The sequence below is a fragment of the Cetorhinus maximus genome, chromosome 18 (assembly GCF_964194155.1).
Source record: "Cetorhinus maximus chromosome 18, sCetMax3.hap1.1, whole genome shotgun sequence".
NCBI lineage: Eukaryota > Metazoa > Chordata > Chondrichthyes > Lamniformes > Cetorhinidae > Cetorhinus > Cetorhinus maximus.
In genome coordinates, this window is record NC_135896.1 from 10,876,192 (window position 1) to 10,895,533 (window position 19,342).

The 19,342-nt window shown below is 43.9% G+C and overlaps 1 protein-coding gene across 5 annotated transcripts in view; it reads right to left on the reverse strand.

Moving 5' to 3' along the window:
* Window positions 1–11,802: 11,802 nt before the first annotated feature.
* adck1 (aarF domain containing kinase 1) overlaps window positions 11,803–19,342 on the reverse strand; it is a 509,921-nt gene continuing 502,381 nt past the window's right edge. For all 5 annotated transcript variants that reach the window (XM_078562076.1, XM_078562073.1, XM_078562077.1 and 2 more), the window contains 2 exons: window positions 15,860–16,053; window positions 11,803–12,303 (listed from right to left, as the gene is read on the reverse strand). In XM_078562076.1, the coding sequence (XP_078418202.1) occupies window positions 12,135–12,303; window positions 15,860–16,053 (363 nt within the window). In that variant the 3' untranslated portion in view covers window positions 11,803–12,134. The remainder of the gene's footprint in view (window positions 12,304–15,859; window positions 16,054–19,342) is intronic.

Genomic DNA, 19,342 nt, shown 5'->3' on the forward strand with positions numbered 1-19,342 from the left:
TTTCGATTCTCTCTGATGCTGAACTGTGGTTGGAGAGAACCTCCCTTTGACCATCATGCAAAAAATCTATATGGGCAGCGAGGAATAGAACTCCAGGTCACAGGGGAACTGAAGGCAACCATCCAACATTGAGAGAAAGAAATCACAGAAACATTGTATGTGATTTAGAACCAGAGTTGTTCACTTCTGAGCAGGACTTGCATCTGATTTGCAGATTAGAGGAACTGGAAAGCCCAAAAACCTCAGAGCTGAATTCCCACAACCATTCACAGGGCTAGGAAAGCTGAAGATAGCATATGATGGAAATCTATGTCTGGAAAGGATATCAGTGTATTTGTATACACCCAGAAAATTTCCTCATTCACTCTTGCCAAAAGCAAAGAAGGAAATTTAATCAATGCTGAAGCAAGGGATTACTTCACCTATGACAGAACCAACAAGCTGGGGGGTGGTCCTGATGCCAAAACCCAATGGGCCCATCAGAATTTGCATAGGTCTTACACAGCTGAACAAACTAGTTGAACGTGAAGTTCATTCTATGTGGTCTGTGGGCAAGAGTTTAGCTAAATTGGGAAAAAGTTCAATCATCACAAAGCTAGATGCAAATAATGGTTATTGGCAACAACCCCTTGATGAAGAGTTTAAGTTACCCACAACCTTCATTACACCTTCGGCATCACATCAGTGCCAGAAATCTTCTAGAGGACAATGTCAAGTATCCTAGAAGGACTGGATGGAGTCGTAAGTCACATGGATGACCCTGATCTATGGGTCCACTCAGAAAGAACAAGACTCTAAAGAGTGAGCTATGTTGCGACACCTAGAGGAATCAGGACTTCCACTCAACAACAAATGCAAATGCTCGCAGTCAAGTTCTTTGGGCGTATTGTGGATGGATCTAGTGTCAGAGTTAATCCACAGAAAACAAGATCAATCAAGAAGTTTACAGCTCTTTGGAATGTGACTGAGCTCCAAAGATTCATGGATGTGGTAAACCGAGTCAGAAAAGTTCCTGCCCATGTCATGAAAGTATAATAATTTTCATAATATTTTTCTGGTTTATTGTGAAGTAAGTTTATGGGGGTAACTATAGTGGGGTCTGTCTGGGCGTGATTTAATTACATTTATAGTCAAGCAGACTGCAAGCTTTAACTCATCAGAAGAAGCTAGGTGCTTGACATGCTAATGAGTAAATATGGATGCTGGCTTAGCATGTAAGGTGTGAAGGGAATTTGCATTTTTAGATAAACGAAGGGAGATTTGGGTTTCAAAGGGGTCTCAGTCTGTTTACAACTAGCCAGGTAAGCAAGGCTAAGGAATGTGTTTATTTTTTTTCCAAATGTTACTGACAATATATAGTGACAACATGAAAGTTTTTATATTATGAGGGAGATTCAAAGATGTATGGAACAATAGAATTTAAAAAGAGAGAAACATATATAAAGGAGAATGAAAGGCTATGTGTCAGAAGGCCATTTAAGATCGAACAGGAGTGTGTGAAATATCCTTAATGAAGCCCCAAGCATTTGTGCATAAGTCTGCTGTCCATCTAAACTGAAGCTAGAAAAAGCTATTTGGAATTCCACTGTCCAGGATATTGTGTTAACTTACTGGATCTGTTTAAAATCTAAAATCTACTTTTGGACCGTTGCCTTAAAGGGAGTGTAACTGGAGGTCAGGTTAATTAGGGATTTTAGGAGTTATTATAGTAGTAATTGTAGTCTTATGTAGGTGCTTGACATCTTTTATTTTGTTAATAAATATTTTTATTTTAATTTTTTTAAATCTCTAAAGGTCTTGGTGAACTTATTACTTCTGAATTCAGTACACGCATCTCATGATAAATACAAATTGCAAAACCATTGTGATAGCGCGACCAAGTTTCCCTTGTGGGTTTGGTCCGCCTGACACCCAACATAGCTGTCGTCAATGAGCCACTAAATCAGCAGATACGATAGGATAATACATGGTGCTGGGAGGAAGCACAACAGAGGTCTTTTGAGAAAATCAAAGAGATGCTGACATCGTCTGATATTTTAACTCACTATGGCCCAGGGCTACGCACTATCATTGCTGCAGATGCGTGTTCTACAGGGCTGAGAGCGATAATCTTTTGGATACAGACGGATGGAGAGCGCAAACCAGTTTACTATGCATCCTTTACACTGACAGAGATTGACCAGAGTTATGAATAAAAGAGAAAAAAGCACTAGCTGTTACATGGGCTTGTAAAGAGTTTGCAGATTATGTTCTAGGTCCCCGCTTTAAGATAGAGACAGACCACAAGCCCTGAGTGACGGCTCTTAGATTCTAAGGAGTTAGCAAAAATTGCCTCTATGAGTACAATAATCCAGACTGAGTTGATGAGGTTTGATGAAAAGACAGAGTATGTTCCAGCAGAATATAGGAGATCCCATAGTCCAGTGGCAAGGCCTGAACAAGGAGATGTAGCCTTCATTGAAGAGGTAGAAACCTTTAAATCGACAGCAACCACAACTCTACCAGCAACGACTCAGCATCTCAATGAAATCAGAGGTACACAGGAATCTGATGAAGAATGTGCTCAGGTCAGAGAATGCTGTGTCAAAGGATGCCCAACATACATGTCACGCAGATGGTACTACGAACAGAACGGACACCTCACTCTAGTTGATGATTTACTCAGCTATGATGAGAGAGTGGTCATTCCAAGAGTTCTGGGATTCGATATATTACAATGATTGTACCAAGGTTTTTTGGGTATCACAAAATGTCGAGCCAGGGCAGGATATTCTTGGTGGCCAGGTTTCTGGAGGAGATGATATCAAGCTGGGTTCCTTGTGCTATTCATCATCAGGAGACAAGAGAACCATTGATGTCATCTTCCTTTCCATCAAGCTTGGGATGGATCTCTTTGAACACAGAGGTAAAATGTTCTTGACCATAGTAGACAACTATCCAGATGGATAGAAGCCAAGCAACTGCAGGGTTACACTTCAGAAGCAGTGATTGCAATGCTGAAGGAGATATTTGTAATACATGGAATCCCAGACCTTGTAATCTTAGACAATGCAGTTTGCCAATTAATGCTTTAAAGAGTTCACAACATCGTATGGATTTGTCCACACTACCAGCTCCCCAAGATACCCTCAAGCCAATGGTGAAGCTGAAAGATGAGCGCTACAGTGAAAGCATTGCTGAAGAATGATGACATCTAACTTGCACTTCTGAGCTGTCGTTCAACTTCACTCTAAAATGGTCTAGCACCATGTGAACTCCTCCTGGGAAGGAGACTGAGAACTCAACTCCCTACTCTTCACCCTCCCCACCCTCCCCCCCCACTCCCCCCGACACACACACACACACGCCGCAAATACAAGCTGATAACTTGGACAAAGTGAAAGAGAAAGATGATAAATATCATTCCAGCCACATTTGGAACTATGCTATACGTCATAAGGCACCACAACCTGCCAGACCTCCAACCAGGGGAACCAGTTTGGATCTGAGACCAAGCTCACTGTGGACAAGTGGTTGAACAGACACCAGATCCACCGTCCTACTTCATCCAAAGAGAGCACTGTATGGTGAGGCGGAACAGATGTGCACTGGTCGCCACAAAAAAGCAGCATCCTACCCAGTGGATGCATCCATCTATCCTATCTAGCCGGCCAGAGATGTTGCATTCATCCACCAATCCAGATGACTACCTGACTGATGATCCTGAATCATCCACCAATTGCCCTCCTGACCAGCAGAGTCTGAGAGACCACCCACAGAACTCAACCCCCCAATCCTCTCTAAAGAAGAAGATGACCCATTCTGATAGACTTGTGAAACAGTGGTTGTTCATATAAGAAGAAGGGAGGAAGAAGAGGGCCTAATTAGAAGAAGACAAGATTAAGGACAACAACACACTAGAGTTTAAAGTTGTGGCTTGTTCGATCATCGCAATATAGAAATGGGAGTCAGACTTGGGAGGAGATGTAGTTTAATGGGTTAATTCTAACTATGTAACATGCTAATCAAATACTGTACACATCATCACAGGAAGTGATGGAACATCACTATGATTTGCTCTCTCATTCAGCCTCATGGAAGATATAAACCAGATGTGTTCCAATAAAGCTCCTATTTTATATACATCTGCAGACTCATTATATATTCTGTATTAGTCAAGCAATATGAAAAATATCGTAGGGAGGTGAGAAGAATTATTTTTACATGAAGAGCTCTCATGATCTGAAATGCAACTACCTGAAAGGATAGTGGAAGCAGATTCACCAGAAACAAAAGGAAATTAGACATATACTAATAAAGGAAAAAAATTGCAGGGCTCTGGGAAAAGAGCAAGGGAATGGAATTAAATGGATAGCTCTTTCAAAGGGCCGGCTCAGGCATAATGGGTCGAATGGCCTCCTGTGTTATAAGATTCTAAGATTCGTTTCCTTAGGCAAGAGAAGAATAAAATGATCATTCAGGGCTTCCTACTGTAAGATTCCAATCCCACCCTTAGTACACGTGTACAGGCAAAGCTGTAGAAGACACGACTGGGTTTTCTTCTAATGGGTCTTGCAGTCAGATAGGTCAATGACACAGGCAGCCTGGGTTCCCTGCCAGAGGGTTACAGCTTGCTTTAAAAGTTTCTGATGGGCGGCTTTGCTGTCCGAGGAAAAAAATGCCACATCATCACCTCCAGGAGATGAAGATAAGACAGGGAACATTGAGCGCATTGCACCATTCATGAATATTGAGTGGTGCACGATGGCCATCCCTCCCTCACCCTGGGGTGAAGGAGGTGAGGGGTTCCCCGACTAATTTTTGGGGCAACCTATGCATCCACAATTCTGTGTTTCAATTTTCTTTGTGCTCCATGGCTCAGAGGGCTCTTCAGTCCTTCCTCCATTTCAACTGATTATAGAGGCTGCTGTTGTTTTCCTTGGATCGCGGCTAGATAGAGTAGATAGAGACAACCTATTTACCTGAGCAGAGGGGTCAAAAACCAGGGATAATAGAATTAAAATAATTGGTAGAAGGATTAGAGGGGAGATGAAGAAACATTTTTTTCACCCAGAGGATGGTAGGGATCTGGAATTCTCCGCCGTTAAGTGGTAGAGACAGAAACTCTCATCACATTTGAAAAGTACTTGGGTGCCTACTTGAAGAGCTGTGACCTCTACAGGGCTACAGGCCTGGTTCACAAGATCCCCCAAATCTGGTGGCAGGCAGTCCATCAGCAGCGCCCTCTCCCAAGCCAAGGTACCCATCATCGAGGCGCTAATCACTCAAAACCAGCTCAGCTGGGCAGGATATGTCACTCGTGTGCCTGGCACCAGGCTTCCGAAGCAACTGCTCTACTCGGAACTTGGTCACAGCAGCGGTCTCTTTAGAATTGTCCTCAAAGAATCATGTTTAACCGATTTATTGGAGTTCTTTGAAGAAGTAACATATGCTGTGGAGAAGGGGGAACCGGTGCATATTCTGTACTCGGATTTCAAGAAGGCATTTGATAAGGTGTCACATCAAAGGTTATTGCGGAAAATAAAAACTCATGGTGTAGGGGGTAACACATTGGCATGGATAGCAGATTGGCTAGCTAACAGGAAACAGAGAGTAGGCAGAAATTGGTCATTTATCTGGTTGGCAAGATGTAATGAGTGGTGTGCCACAGGGAGCAGTGTTGTTGCCTCAACTTTTTACAATTTATATAAATTACTTGGATGAAGGCACCAAAGGGATGGTTGCTAAATTTACTGATGATACAAAAATAGGTAGGAAAGTAAGTTGTGATGAGGACATAAGGAGGCTACAAAGGGACATAAACAGGTTAAGTGATGGGCAAAGATTTGGCAAATGGAGTATAATGTAAAAAAAAGTGAATTTGTCCATTTTGGCAGGAAGAATAAAAAATAAGTATATTATCTAAATGATGATAGATTGCAGAGCACTGAGATGCAGAGGGATCTGGGTGTCCTAAAGCATGAATCACAAAAGGTTAGTATGCAGGTACAACAAGTAATGAGGAAAGCTAATAGAATGTTATTGTTTATTGGGAGAGAATTGAATAAAATAGTAGGGAGGTTATGGTTCATTTATACAGGGCTTTGGTGAGACCACATCTGGAGTAATGTGTATAGTATTGGTCTCCTTATTTAAGGAAGGATGTATGCGTTGGAGGCAGTTCAGAGAAGGTTTACTAGACGAATACCTGGAATGGGCAGGTTGACCTATGAGGAAAGGTTGGTCAGGCAAGGCTTGTATCCGCTGGAGTTTAGAAGAGTAAGAGGTGACTTGATTGAAACATATAAGATCCTGAGGGGACTTGACAGGGTGGATATGGAAAGGATGTTTCCTCTTGTGGGCGAATCTAGAACTAGGAGTCACTGTTTAAAAATAAGGGATCACCCATTTAGAACAGAGATGAGGAGAATTTGTTTTCTCTCAGAGGGTTGTGAGTCTTTGGAATTCTCTTCCTCAAAAGGCAATGGAAACAGAGTCTTTGAATATTTTGAAGGCAGAGCTAGATAGTTTCTTGATGAGCAAGGGGGTGAAAGGTTATCAGGGGCAGGTGGGAATGTGGAGTTGAGGTTGCAGTCAGATCAGCCATGATCTTATTGAATGGTGGAACAGGCTCAATGGGCTAAGTGGCCTACTCCTACTCCTGCTCCTGCTCCTAATTCGTATCCCAGAAGAGGTCAAACCTCCTTGCTGACTCATGGGAGGCCCTGACTTGTGTCTGACCAAAATGGAGAAGGCTCATTTGGGAAGGCACCGGACGCACCGAGACTTCGAGAATGTGCAGAGGTGAAGTTGAGGCATCGGAAAGAGCACACAAACCTCCCAACAACCCATCCACCTAACCCTTCAAACGCCACCTGCCCCACATGTGGCAGAGTCTGAAGATTGCATATTGGACTTATCAGCCATTTCCGAGCCCATCTAACCGGAGTGGAAGCAAATCATCCTCAAACGGGAGGAACTGCCTAAACAGGAGGAATAAGAGTAGGAAGGCAGGTGGTGGGATGAGGCTGAGTAGCTTTTCATTGACCAGCATGGACATGATGGACCGAATGGCCATTGCATTGTAATTTTTTTAATGATTTCTCTGAACTGGCAAGAACCTTGCATGCTCAAGTGTGCGGCTTTGCACATCTGCAACTTGCGGGTAATCACAAATGCACCAACAAACCCCACCCCACCACACCATCACCACAATCAGTTAACGCCTAATCACTTTAATCTGTCTTGTCCTGATATTGAATATACACCAGCATTTCAATCAGCCAATGAGTGGACTCAGATGCTTGTGGACTTGCTGAGAAGATTTGGGTCACCTGGCTAATTGTCCAATTAAAGATTCCGATAAGTGTTGCTCAGCGATCCTGCAAGAGCTGTGCTGAAAATCAGTACTTCGATATTACACACAACCTGTCTTTGCAAATTGGCATTTTAATGACCCCACACGCTGACGCGTAAAATGACGTGCAGTGATGTCGGCCGTGCGTCCCGACGTCACCGTGCGTCATTCCGATCTTTCGTTTGGAGGGCGCGCACCGGAGTTCACTGTGCACCTGCCAAACTGTCAAAGACCTGTTAAGGCCATTAACAAACCAATTAAACAATTTGACAGGGCTGCCCGTCCAACCTTAAGGTTGGCGGGGGGCAGGCGAAGAGCCCAGGCGGCCTTCGCATTTTTCATGAAACCTCATCCACAGGCGGGATGAGGTTTCATGAAGGGTTTATTAAATTAATAAATATTTATTAAACATTCAATAAACATGTCCCCAGCTCATGTGACAGGGGACATGTGTAAATGATTTTTAACTTTTTTTATTCTGAAGTTTCAAATTCAACTTAATCTCCCTGAGGCACGGAGCTCCCTCAGCGTCACGCTGGGCAGGCCTTAATTGGCCCACCCATATAAAAGGGCAGCGCGCAGCCGATTGCTCCCAACCAGCCCGCCCGATGGGGAAAAAAATTCTCCCCAATATTTCAGGTCTTTTATCCCTCTGAAGTAACCCCTGACAAAACCAGATTTGTGGCCAAAGAAAAAGAGGATTTCCCAAGTAAATTATCTTAACTCTTTCAAGCTAAATTCCCGTAGGAAATAACTTCTTTTCTGGCTTACGTTTGTGTTTGTCTATTCTCTTTGTCTCTGGTGGCCTGGTTGCCCTCGAGTGCTGGAATCACACAGAGAAAGCCCAGCTTTAGAATGGCTGCAGTCACCTGTATTTTGTCTGGTTACCCACCCTGGTTTTTTTTTTTGAACACATCCATAGCTGGGTTGCTATTTGGGATGGTCTTGCTCTACTTCCTTTTACCAAAGCACCTCCCAGGCCGCTCACCTTTTCTTTTCTGTTAGCCCTCAAGCCCAAGTATTTCCTCGAACAGGACCCTCAAACTCTATAGGTGCATAACAGCCACCCCAGGTAGCTTTTCTGACAGGTTTTTGGGCAGAAAAATTCCACTCAGCTTTTCCATCTGACTCCTGTCCCCTAACATATGACCCCTTCACCATAGTGAGTAACCTCCCTGCATCTTTTAACCAGTTCCCTTCATCATTTCAAAGCCGTAAAGTAGGGTCAGTTATGCTTCGCTGAAGGGCATCACCTACTGGCTGAATGGAAACAAATAATCCACTGGTTGCCAGAAGGAAGTGAGTGTGTGCCCACTTGCGCAAATGATGGTGCCCATAAGTGAGAGTGTGTGGGTAAATGGGTCGGTGGGGGGGGAATCATAGTAAATATATGGCACAGGAGGAGGTTATTCAGCCCATCACATCCCATGCTGGTAGGCAAAGAGCTACTCAGTCTTAATCCCAACCCCCTCTTGCACTAGGTCCGTAGTCCTGCAGGTCATGCCTTTTCAAGTAGACATCCAAGTGCTTTTTAAATGTGATGAGGGCTTCTGCCTCTACCACCCTTTCAGACAGTGAGTTCCAGATTCCTGTCACCCTCTGGATGAAAAAAATGTTTCCTCATCTCTCCTCTAATCCTTCTGCCAATTACTTTAAATCTGGTTATTGACCCCTCTGCCAAGATAAACAAGTCGCCCCTATTTACTCTATCTGGGCCCCTCATAATTTTATACACCTCAATGAAGTCACCCCCCTCAGCCTCCTCTGCTCCAATTCAAACAGCCCCAGCCTATCCTATCCTTCCCCTTAGATAAAAAATTTCCAGTCCTGGCATCGTCCTCGTAAACCCTGTCCAGCGCGATCACATCCTTCCTGCAACATGATGACCAGGGCTGTACGCAGTACTCTAGCTGTGGTCTAACTTTTATTGTATACAGTTCTAGCTTAACCTCCCTGATCTTATGCTCTATGCTTTGGCTAATAAAGGAAAGCTTGCCATGCGGTTTTGTAAGCACTTTATCCACCTGTCCCGGGGTAGCCGGTGGCAGCAGGAAACCCAAAGTTAGAAAGGAAATGTAGGAGAAAGTGATACACAGAAGAAGGTTTAACCCAGCACATTCAAACTCAGAGATCCAATGAGAGTTCCAACAACCTGTTTCCCTATCGAACTCTGACTGATCCACTGAGGATTTTCAACACTTTTCTACTGATGCAGTTAGCACGTTACACAGTTGGCCCTTCAAGGAGAGTCAAAATTAAAAGAAAATCTCGAATGCCAGTCAGAATGAGTTACCATTTAAATTCATTTAGTTCACACGTTCCAACATCCCGCCTCCACTTCCAAAATGGGCTGGAGATGTGGGTGCCACAGGCTTCACCTGTTCCAATTCAACATAGCTGCCGATTCCAGGCCAGGAAAAAGTGAGGATGATTGAAGTTAGCTCACCCGCCTAACCTTGATTTTTTAAAAAAAATACCGTAGGCATTACTTTTCTGAAACGTCCGCAAATACAGTTGTCAAACAAGGCCTGAGGCAAGAGTGGGGGTAAGGATGAGGTGGGTACAGTCAAAAGCTGAAAGGATGTCAGCTCACAGATGCCTCGTCTTCATACACTTGAGGGGATCACTTGGTCTGAATCGCGGAACATCAAACTGATGCAAAGAACCAAAACTGGCATGAAGAGAAGATTTTTTTTTTAACACCGAGAGTGGTTAAGATCCGGAATGATGTGCCTGAGGCTTTCAAAGGGAATTGGATAAACAGCTAAAGATAAGACATTCGCAGGGCTATGGAGTAAGGTGGGACTATGGAAGTGGGCTGGCACTTACTTGACAGGCTGAATGGCCTCCTTCTGTATTGTAACCATTCTATGTATCAAATCAGTAAGATTGCACAGATTTTATCAAGCGATACAACCTACCCTTGCTGGGCCTAAGTAAGACAGAATGGATTCTGGCTGTATTGGAACATCAAGCGGTTTAATCTGGCCATGAAGAAAAAAATGCCTCACATATAGGAGCGAACTTAATTCTTTTGAAGAAAGCCACTGCCAAGTTGTCAAATGGTCCCATCTGAATCCCAAACATTATCTCAACATTGCATTTTTAACACCAATGCCAAAATCAGGGCCTTCGTATGGAGTGGAGGAATGAGGACCTTAGCAAACAAGGAACAATAATTTTGGACATTTGCTGGCCAGAGACCATGGGGAATGAGGAACTACGGGGGCTAAGACTGGGAGGAGAGAATGGATTCGCAAATAAGATAGGGAAAGTGGGGATGGGTTGGACATCTCCTGAGAAAACTCTAAATTTGTCTCACTCGACACTGGTAGAAAAGTAAACTCCAACACAAAAAATCAGGCAGACCCAAGAAAAGCTGTAAAGTTGTGAATACTGAAGTAAAAAGAGTGGGTCAGTTGGAAGCGGTTGCTCGCAACAAAGTGGAATTGCAAAATTTGTTCACCACTAGGAGTAATAAGATTGAAGGCTGATGTTCAGCTTGGTAGCACTTGTGCCTCTGAGGCAGAACGTTGTGGGTTCAAGTCCCACTCCAGAGGCTTGAGCACAAAAATCTAGGCTGGCACTGAAGGGGTGCTAGACTGTCAGACAGTGCTGACTTTCAGATGAGGTGTTAAACTGAGCTGCTGCCTGCCACTCAGGTGCATGTAAAGGATCTCATGGCACTATTTTGAAGAAGAGCTGGGGTGTTATTCCTGGAATGACTAACAATACTTATCCCTCAGTCAATATCACTAAGAATCAGGTTAACTGGTTGTTGCCACATTGCTGTTTGTGGGAGCTTGCTGTGCACAAACTGGCTGCTGCATTTCCAACATTACGCCCATGAAATTTTTGTTATTGAATCCCCCCTGCCCTTCACTTTATCACAGAGCTTGCCTTTTGTTCCTTCTGCCTCCTGCCCCATCACTTGCCCTGTTCTTAAAAGCTCTTACATTTCTATCTTTCTTCAGTTCTGAGGAAAGGTCACCTCAACCTGAAACGCTAACTGTGTTTCTCTCCACAGATGCTGCCTGGTCTGCTGAGTATTCCCAACATTTTTTTTGTTTGTTTTTACAGCTGATCTGTATCTTTAACCCATCCACCCACCTTGTTTCCATAACCCTTGCCTAACAAAAATCGAGTTTGAGCTCCATTTTGACACTTACAATTGATTCCCCATCTTGGGTGGGGGGAGAGTTCCAGATTTCTACTAGCCATTGTGTGAAGAAGTGCTTCCTGACATCACCCTTGAATGGCTGAGTGATGACCCACTCCCCCACAGCGCCACTCTGCCCAACCCCCCCACCTACCCCACCCTCACCAACCAAAGGAAAGTTTTCATCTACCATCAACTCCTTCATCTTGAACGCCTCAATTCAATCACCCCTTAATCTTCTAAGCTCAAGGGAGCTGAGCCATCAGCAGAGCTTGATGGTCATGTTCAGACATGGATGGGACAACCATCAGAGGTCATTATTTTATTCAGATAGATCCCAGGATCGGATTTCTGATGCTTACAGGGCAGAGGGGTGGGGAGGGGCAGTGGAGTGCTACATGACTGATTCAACACAACAAGCGCCGCGAGTAAATGGTTGGAAATATGATAATGAGTTCCACCTTTAACAACGAGAGGAAACAAACTCTAGCAAGTCCATAAGTTAATTAGGGCCTGGCCTGCTACAATCTCACGGCACACAGGAAGCTTTAGGCTGGCCAAAATGGTCATTAAGTGCAGCAGAAGAATAGAAAACCCAAGAATAAATATTAATGGTCTTTTCTTTGTCAGAGAGCGGCTTCATTGCAGAGGATGATCATAGCCCAGGATGCCAGCAATCCAACTCCCCAGCAACGTCGCTTTAATCCAGAGCAAGACCTCGTACATGTTGATCTGCCAGAGGTCAAGAGTTTCGGCCCAGGAGATTTTCAGCTTCCCGTACCAGGATTTACACTTATACCTCTCGTACCTGCCAAATTAAACAGAAAATCTGTGTTAAATCCCTACGGGAATAAGAAACAAAGACACTATGAGGCTCTTTGGTGATCATTCAGCAAACCGTCAGCATTTGACTCACCCTTTCATACCGGCCTTTTTTATTCATGGTTTTAAAACCATGCCATTAAAAAAAATTAAAAATCCGCTTAATTCTCTCCCCCGCTGTTGCCCAACACATCGATTCATGTTAAGAAGTAGTTCAGCAGGCGCTAGTAGCTCTGTGGTAGTCAACAATAGGCCATTCAAGCACGGGATGGCATCACAGCTGAACCCATTACAACAACAACACTTATATAGTCTCCATAACGTAGCAAAACCACCCAAGGTGCCGACCATCCAGTCACCGACAGGCTCCAGAGGAAGGTGAACCCTGGCTGACTTGTGCTTTCCTCAACCCATTGGTCCTGAGGCCAGGAGCAGCATGAACTCAACTAACCCGCGCAGTAGGAAATCCCAACCAGAAAACTTCCTGGTTTTATATTTTAGCAACTTCCACTGAGAGGTCAACTTATCCAATAAACATGAATTTCCAATCCAATATGAAACATAAAATATACAATTAGCTGTGACTGAAGGAGGCTTTCCTAAGCACCTTGGCCGATGGCTAATATTTCTCAGATAATATTCATCATTTCGTTGATTTGAAGGAGCGGGTGTGGGGGGAGGGGGAAGCGGGAGCCAGGGGAGCAATGGGGTGGAGCAATCAGCTCACTCTTTGTATGACCAGCTTGATTTTCATTGCATTGAGTTCAACCTGGATCCCAAATGAGAAAAAAGACGAATTAGTCAAGGGTGAAATAAAGCGCTCGGCAGTATTTTGTGATCCCTGTAACAGGGAAAACGTCGCCTGCTTGGCATTTTCAGAAATAAGTTTACTTCAAACATTTGTGCTGGCAACATATCCCCTGAGCTGTCAGCTCCAGCACGCTGGTGTCACTGCTTGGCTAGCTTTGATTCTGTGAAATTGAACTAAAGATTGTTAAACAGAGCAGCAGAATAGAGGAAATCAGTGTTTGGAAAAATAAAAAAAAAAATGCCAGTCATGGTTGGTGAGGCCATTACTTTGACAGCAGTGCCAATATCCAGAAAGTTCTATTGCCCCATTCATGAATATTAAGACTGTCTCCTCATGACAGTTGCCTGGGGGGGGCGAGGGGTCGGGTCACTGGGAGGACGGAGGAGCACTGGCGGCCAACATTCGCCGTTCAGAACCTTCCAGAACCTCCAGTTGCCCAATGACGGGTGGTGACATGGAGATCTGGCCACATGGGAAAAAAAGAGATGCCTTTTGCTGAACAAAATGCCCCAAAGTGATTTACAAAAAATGTGTGGGGAAAGAAGAGTGGCAATGAAAGCAGGCACTGAGCACACATCAGGGAAGGTGACCAAAAGCATCAAAGGAGTAGAAGATAGGAAAAATTTGCATTTCTATTGCATCTTTCATGACCTCAGAGTGTCACAAAGCACCAAGAAGTACTTTTGATACATAGTCACTGCCATAATTCAGAGTAAAATGACAATTGGGGCACCACAAGCTCCGACAAATAGCAGTAAGATGGATGACCAGATAATTATTTTTGGTGATCTTCCACCCTTCTTTAAATAGTGATCATGGGATCTTTCACATCCACCTGAGAGGGCAGACAGGGAACTTCTGAAATGAAAGAGAGCACCTCTGACAGTACAGCACTCCCTCAGCGCAGCACTGGAGTGTCAGTGTAGAATTTGTGCTAAGTCCTTGGAGTGGGATTTGAACCCACTCTGTCTAAGACAGACACAGGAGTTTTTTTTAAATTCATTCACGGGATGTGGGTTTCGCTGGCTGGGCCAGCATTTATTGTCCATCCCTAGTTGCCCTTGAGTAGGTGGTGGTGAGCTGCCTTCTTGAACCGCTGCAGTCCATGTGGTGTAGGTACACCCACAGTGCTGTTAGGGAGGGAGTTCCAGGATTTTGAACAAGCTATTAACTGAGCCACGGCTGACAGATAGGAGGTGATTTTAACAATTACCACTCGGCTGGTAATCTGGTGGATGATGAAATGGACGGATTGCCCACCTGCCTATTACAGAACCCGCCCGATTTTAATTCCTCCTGAAAACAGGTAGCAGTGTTCATTTCACTTCTGTTCACTGTGTCCATCAATGGATTTGGGGTATAGGCCTGGACAGATTGGTGCTAAAATTTGGAGAGGATACCAAAATATGAGGCACACTTAAGCCTTTGGAAGAGGAGAGGAATCAGCAAATCGATATTGATAAACTGGAGGGAAATGTGTCAGATAGGAATCAATCTCAGTAGGTCTGATGCACCTTGGATGAAAGAAAATACAGCAATAATCATGCTCTGATGGGAAGTAGGTTTGGTGCTGTGGAAGTGTAGAAGGTTTTAGGAGTACAGCATCATAGAACATTCAAGGCAGAACCCTCAGGATGGTAAGGCAATAAAGAAAAACGAATGGAATTGGTTTTATCTCAAGTGCTATACAATATAAATGCCTATGGAACAATGAATCTATATAAAACCTCAATAGGACTTCAGCTAGAACTCCATGTGCAGGATTGGGCTCCACACGGTAGGAAGGAGATTGACGTTTGAGCTGATCATTCACAAGGAAGCCGCCTGGTGCAAGGAAATACAAACATGAAGAATAACTTGGAAATATTGAGCTGTTTTCATGAGAACAATGGGAGTTCTGGGGCAATGTTTAAAGTGATGAAAGTTGGGACAGAGTAGATAGGAACAGACTATCTCCAGTACAGAGAGAATCAAGAACAAGGAAACAAAAATTAAATATATAAGATTTTAAACAAAGGCAGGGGAAATGTCCTTACACAGAGAGAGCCGTAAGGCTGTGGAACTCCAGAGTTAATGCTTGAGGCAAAACTATATCAACATTCGAGATTGATAAAAGAAAAGAGGTTGAAAGTATATGAGGGGTAAATGTGATTAGAACTGTTTGTTCAAAAATAAGGTAAATGCCAATAGGTATCAATTGGACTGAATGGCTTGTTTTGATGGGCTAAGTTCTATGTATTTCTATGGATCAACATCAGCAGGCTGTTTGATCATAACTGCAATCATAGTTGGGCCTGTTCCTGCTCTCATCCGATCTTTTAGCAGGCATCTCTAGAAAACTGCCAGGAGTAAGAACATTGGCTATTTTTTTCTCTCAATGGTGCTGCCCCTATCACCACAGCGGCGATCAGGTAATTGAGTATGGATCAGGTAATGAAATCTGGGGAATTACTGGAGTGTGACACAGCACTGAACACAGTAGTTACGAAGAGAGAATAACTAAAGGCAGATGTTCCTGGGGGGGTACATTGGATGACCTGGGTGTAAGGCACAGAGGAAAACTGGGGTGGATGAGAACCTTCATGGGAACAAGGCAGCCGGCTTGATGTTCCTCCACGTACAGTAACCAGGTGATCCAAAACAAATCTAGATACAGCCAAATCTGCCTCTCATTTTTGAACTTGAAGCACTGAAGAATGATACCAACTGGGTGCAAGGCATTTTAACCTACCTGGATAAAGCTCTGACACAGCAACGAGACATGTTGATAAAGTAAGTAGCACTGGCCCGGGTCTGGAGTGATGTTTCAATCCCCCGAAGGAGGTCATTAGTCTTTAGGAGCAGAAGCATTTGGCGAGGGACCTTATTCAGCAGTTCGTTGATGCGAGGTAGATACTTAACTGCATTTACTCTAATCTCCATGTCCTGTAAGACAATTGGAACACTTGATTACTCTTGATACAAATGGCATATCTGTAGCTAAATGTCAGGTGAGATTGAATGCAGCAGAAAATACAAGGTGATACACTGTGGGAGTATGAATAGTACAGATCGGGAACACTGAATGGTAATACTTTGAAAGGAATAGAGGAGCAGATATGGATAAGATTCAGACATGGATACTTTAAAAGTCAGAAGGTAAGTTGAAGAACATGCACAGAAAGAGCATGCAGAACTGTAAATATGGGTATGAAGCAGAAGGGCAAAGAGATAATGCTGAGCCTGAAGAAATAACTGTTTAGGAAATAATTTCAGCAACGCGTCCAATATTGAGCACCTTACTTTCAAAAAGACGTCAAGATCGTAGAGAGGGTACAGAATGATTCACTTAAGAGTTAATCTGCTTTAGTGCTGTTGGTTGAAATATAAATATTAGCCACAACACCACGGATAAGTCCCCTACACTTTGAAATCATGCCATGGGTCTTTTAGGGTCCATTTGAGGGGGCAGGCTGGGCCTCAGTTTAACATCTCATCCAGAAGCTAGCACCTCTGACACTGCAACATTCTCTCAGTGCTCCACTGAAATATCAGCTTAGATTATGTGTTCAGGTCCTGGAGAAGGACCCACAACCTTCCTGCTCTACCCACTGAACCACGACTGGCAGTAAAAACAACAAAAGCACGGAGAAATGTCAGCATTCACCTTTTGCAAACTTTCTCTTTGAAATGCTGCCCTTAATGGGAAATGTTCAAAACTGCCTCAGAAATACATGAAGGAAAGAAAATATTTGTAAGGCTAATTAATTTTACGCAAACCTAAAATTTTGTTGTAAACAATTTACTTTGTGTCCCTGTAAAAGACGAGTAACCTGTAGCCTGTAGAAAACTATCCTTATTATTATAGTCTGCACGTATTTGTGCAGTCAAATCCACTTAAAGGACAGCTCTGCTCCAGTAGATAAGCTGTGTAGTCACTTACCATTATCATTTGTTTTTGTCTGTGCTGAATTGAGCTGCGGCATCAGAAATGGCATGTAACTCTCTGAAGATTCATGGAGATTAAGGTGAACCCATTTGCCTTTTTTTGGCCAGGCCCTGATAACAAAGCTGTACCTGGGAAATGTTATCAACACCCAGTTGTGATTTGGGAAGTGCCTTGTCAGGGAGAGGGAGGGAACTGTAGCCAAAAGTTCTTGCTTGTTCATCACCATTTTCTGGTTTGCTGGTGCCTAACACACCAAATCGGGGAGGTGGCCATTCAGCCCCTCAAGCCTGTACTACCATTCAATTAGGTCAAGTCTGTTGTACCTCAACTCCATTTAACCACCTTGATTCCACAACTCTTAATACCCTTGTCTAATCAAAACCCAACTGTCTCAGTTTTAAATTTTTAATTGACCCTCAGCCTCAACAGCTTTTTGGGGAAACTGTACAAGGTTTTCAGTACGCTTTGTATGAAGAAGTGCTTCCCGACATCACCCCAGCTCTGTTTTAAGGTTATGCCCCTTTGTTCTGGACTCCCCCACTAGAGGAAATAGTTTCTCTCCATTTACCCTATACATTTCTTTAATCATCTTAAACACCTCAGTTCAATCAACTTCTAATTTTCTATACTCAAGAGATCACACACATCTAATCTATGCAACCCGTCCTCATAATTTAACCTTTTTCGCCCTAGTCAATTTATATCTATCAACTTTTTTACTTTCAGTTCTGTTTGACTGCATCTATTGTTTTTCAGATTGTCCAATTCCAAATTCATACCAACTATATCCATGCTTTTATAATTATGAAAATGTACCAAAACATTTATGTCACTTAATTAATAGTATCAGATCTCCCATGGCTTTGCTCATCATGAGTCTATCTCTAGCAGTGAGTGGGCAGGGGAGGGATGGGGAGCAAGCAACTTGGTCACTGAGTGGACTTGGAAACGAACCTGAGATGTGTTCAGACCACGAAGTGTTTTTGAATTGGTTTGAGTGTGACAGGTGTTTGTCGTCATGGACACAGTTGAAAGGTCACGTGACATTGTGGGGAATATGGCAGCTCTTGACATCGGATTGACAACCCATGAGACACTCCATCGGGTCAATGACAAGGACAATCAGGCAAGGTGGCAGTCTGTCTGTGATGCTTAGCTACTTAATCTGGCCTTTCCCTTGGCTTTTCACCTTAGCGATCTGGATTTGAAGACAACTTGGAATAATAGGGTGAAGGGTTGGCAATCTCAACCCAATGTAGGCCCGAGCACAAAACTTCCTCTAATGGAGCTCTAAGTGGCAAACTCATTGAGAGAAGCCAAAGGGTAAGCAAGTTGGAAAATGGAAAACATCACTCTAGTATTGTAAGGGATGCTTTACTGAGGCTTAGGCTGAGATACACTGCTGCTCCAGAATAAGGATATTTTTGATCTGCATCGAACCATGTTTTCCCTGTCTCCAGTAATGCAGAAAGGGTAGATTATTTCATTACTTGTTTTTGGATTTGAACAGCATTGGTAAAGCAACAGCTTTCCTCTCCATTCATAGTTACACTGCGAAGATGGTAGCAGATCCTTTCCTTGACCTAGTGAGTTCAGAGGACTGAGGCTCACTCATATAGTGGGACTGGACTTGTGGGTCAGGTTGGATAGGGGTGGCAGTATGGGTTCTTACAACAAAGAACTGCTTTGAAGACCTGGGGCAGAATTTTGCCCTCGATGGGCGGGCAGTCGATCGCTGCCGCCGAAACGGGCCCCGCCGCCATTTTAAGTGGGCGGGCCAATTAAGGCCCGCCCAGTGTGTCGCCCGACGGGAAGCGCTATGCGAAAGAGCGCAGATCTCTCTGAGGCTGAGTGCTGCCTCAGGGAGATCACTGAAACTCTGTGAAACTCTAAAAATAGAAAAATTAAAAAATCATTAACATGTCCCCCTCATGTGAAAATGTCACACGAGATGGGACATGTTGGTGAAGAACACAAACACTTTATTAAAAGTTTTTAAACCCGATATCAAACCTCATTCCGCCATTGGATGAGGTTTGTAAAAAAAAATCACTTACCCGCCTGCCCGTTGGACTCGTGCGCCGGCCCGAAGTTCGCACGGGCCCCTCAAAATCCTGGTCGATTGGAGAGTTAATGGCCTATAATTAATGGTGGGGGTGCGTCCCGCTGCATAGCGCGCCCACCAACTGAAATATCACAATGCCGCGCGCTGACGTCGGGACGCTTGCGTGACATTTTAAGCGCTGGAATGCGGACTCCGCCACCCGCACGCCAGCCAGAAGATTC